The 2,859-nt window shown below is 39.9% G+C and overlaps 1 protein-coding gene across 1 annotated transcript; it reads left to right on the top strand.

Moving 5' to 3' along the window:
- Positions 1 to 714: 714 nt before the first annotated feature.
- LOC143932416 (posterior protein-like) lies at positions 715 to 2,454 on the top strand. Its single transcript, XM_077455830.1, has one exon. The coding sequence runs from the start codon at positions 862 to 864 to the stop codon at positions 2,452 to 2,454; it is 1,593 nt and encodes a 530-aa protein (XP_077311956.1). The 5' UTR covers positions 715 to 861.
- Positions 2,455 to 2,859: the final 405 nt, after the last annotated feature.

Below are 2,859 nucleotides of genomic sequence, written 5' to 3'. Positions count from 1 at the left end.
ACAGCTGGTGGGGCGTCCGAGATCGAGCCACAAGAGGGCAATCCAGTCGGAGCAGTTGCAATTCATGGGCAAACACTGCCCCCCAGAGGCCAAGTATGGCAGGACTGTTAGCCTGGGGGAGGAAACGCCCCAGAGACGCTGATTGGTCTACGGGGAAGGTAGAATGGGCTATGGGGTGTGGTATGGCTGAGGTATGTTTAACAAAAAAGGGTTGCAACCATGAGTTCGCCCTCTTTATTCCATCATGAGGCGTAGCTGCGAAGGTCGGATAAGTATGGCTTGTATTATACTTTGATTGTACGCTATGTATTATTGTAACTTCTATTGATACCTTATGCACGCTGTATTATTTCCTTGGGAAATAAATGAGATTTGATTGATCTTAGACCGTGTATTGATTTCATAGACAAGGGTGGTAGTATTGTGATATTAACAATAACATGTGCTTGGCGTATTTGAGGCTTAGCTGAACTATAGGGACTAGACAAAGGAATACATAACTGATAATAATAAACTAGACTGAATTGATCAGTTACTTCATTTGGCACCCCAGATAACATGTGGCAATCCTAAAAGCTGCATAGAACTTACAGGACAGAAGTGCTCGGATACAAGGCAGCTGATAATGCCACATTAAGTGTGGTAAATCTGTACTATGGATAGGCAAAATTGAATGGTTTTGAATGATATCAGGTAAAAGTGGTAACAAATTAAGAATAGTGAATGCTAGAAGAGCGATTTGTTTTTGTTTTGTGTGAGTTGTAAGAGCTAACGATAATTGAGTTTGATTTAGTACTCAATGCAGTGTTGGTACGTTAGTACAAATAGAAGTGTGTATTGTGTGGATTGTATGGTTGTGAAATGGAACTTGTGTATACATATGTTAAAAAGTATGCCTCTGCCAGTTACCATTCATGTGCAGATGAAACTCTTGAAAGCCAGTATAAGATTCTATTATCTCAGTGTCAGCAACATAATAGCAGAGTATCGGGCAAACAGCTAAAAAAAGTTAAGAAAGAAAAGTTGGCTAATGAAATTGCAGTTTTGCTCAGAATTAAAGTTATATCTGAGCAAATGGGGGGGAAGTGGGAAGTAGAGAGGAGGCATCTGGGTGAGGACATAGCGAAAGTCAGTGAAAACCTTCTAAAGATTGCAACAGCCTCCAGTGATGAGATGGATGAATTGCAGGCAAAAGCAAGAGATTTGTCAGAGAGAAACGGTGAACTACAAGAACAGCTCCACAGTTACAGGATGGACTGTAATATGAAGAGCAAAGTTGTAGAGTCATTGCAAAAGAAATTGTCAGAGATGGAAGAGTTGGTTATGTCTTTAGAAAGAGAATTAGCAAATGTACGCTCCCAGCTTCTTACTACAGAGAAAGTTATGGTATCGCTCAATGAGCACAAAGGAACATGCCAATTGGCCGATATCTGCACGATCAATGAGGAGAAGGGCCGTGATGAAACACAGTCTGCTATGGCACCTATAGCTTCAAGGCAGAATGAGAGTTTGATTACAATCCAAGAGAGACTTACTTTGTGCCAGATTTTGGGTGAATTTAATGCCCTGGAATCACCAATGAGTCTGTCCAATAAATTTGAAGCTCTAGTAGTTAAATTCCATTTGAGTAATGAGGATGCATGCTCTCTTCTGAAAGCATGGCTACCAGGACCTTTGGTAGGTCAGTTATCGGCACAAGTTAATGATAACGTAGCAGATGCAGAGGTGCGGAGGAAAGAGTTGCAGCGTATTGTGGACAGTCGTGATAATGTTATGAGTGATTTGCAACGAATGAAATTTAGGAGAGGAGATGACCCAATTTTGTTCTGCAGTGAGTATCTTGCATTGTATATGAAAGTGTTCAACTGTCCTGACTTATTGGAGGACGATGCAAGTTTCATATACTCAATGGCCAATAAGTGTTATGTAAGCTATCCCACTAGAATGGCTCTGAGGAATGCTAGATCCTACCAAAATTTTGTCAATATTCTCAGAGACTTCTGTCAAGAGTCCAGGGAAAGGGAGTATGGGTCAAAGGCAGATGTATCCGTAATAAGCAGAGGTACAGGAAGGCAGAGAAAGTTCAGACATAGGAAATGGAATAGGCATAGACATAGATTTCATAAAGTCCTTAAAATTGCTAGCATGGAACAGGAAATCCCAGCAATACAGGTACCTACAATGAAAACCCGCACCCAGGACAGGGACAGCGTAACTCAAAGGCCTGATATGAAAGATAGCAGCCAGGACAGATTACACAGTTCTGAAGGAGAGATAAGGAATGACAGTTCACACCCTAAGCACAGCCAGCAACAAGACTGGATGAACATTCCAATATTTGCGCCCTGGGCTAATCTACCATTTTGGCTTGTATGTAATTGGACACAAATGGCATTGACATTTTTCTTGGGTAATATGGCAAAGATTTCCAATACCAACCACTGCGTAGTATAGAAAGGTATGGCAACTATATTGCATTAATGGGAAAGGCTTTGGGGACTTAAAAAGTCAATTGTCATGATAATTGTGTGTAATCACTGTCTTTATGTTTTTTTTCCACAGACCATGGAAGAAGTTAAATGGCTTTAGATACTAACATTTGCATTTGTTTGCAGGTCTGTCAAAGTGAAAACAACAGTGGTAAAATATAGCAGAACATGGGTTAGGTTATTGTAAATGCATAATTGATTATCACATGGTACCATGAGCTCAGTAGTTAGTAATTGTTTGCAAACAATGAAAAATAAATAGTACTAAAAAGAGTTACAAAAGAAGCTAAAATGTTGTGATGATACATATGCTTTGTTTTGTTTTTCGTTTTCCCCATTAACTAATTGTATTTCAGATTGGAATAAGCAC

This window comes from Lithobates pipiens, unplaced genomic scaffold (genome assembly GCF_037356315.1).
Source record: "Lithobates pipiens isolate NorthernLeopardFrog02 unplaced genomic scaffold, aLitPip1_a1.2 Scaffold_10, whole genome shotgun sequence".
NCBI lineage: Eukaryota > Metazoa > Chordata > Amphibia > Anura > Ranidae > Lithobates > Lithobates pipiens.
The sequence above is the reverse complement of the archived record's forward strand: the minus strand, read 5'-3'. Positions and strand labels throughout refer to the sequence as shown.

Coding starts and splice junctions, on each gene's coding strand:
- LOC143932416 (XM_077455830.1), top strand. CDS start 862: ATGGAACTTGTGTATACATATGTTAAAAAGTATGCCTCTGCCAGTTAC.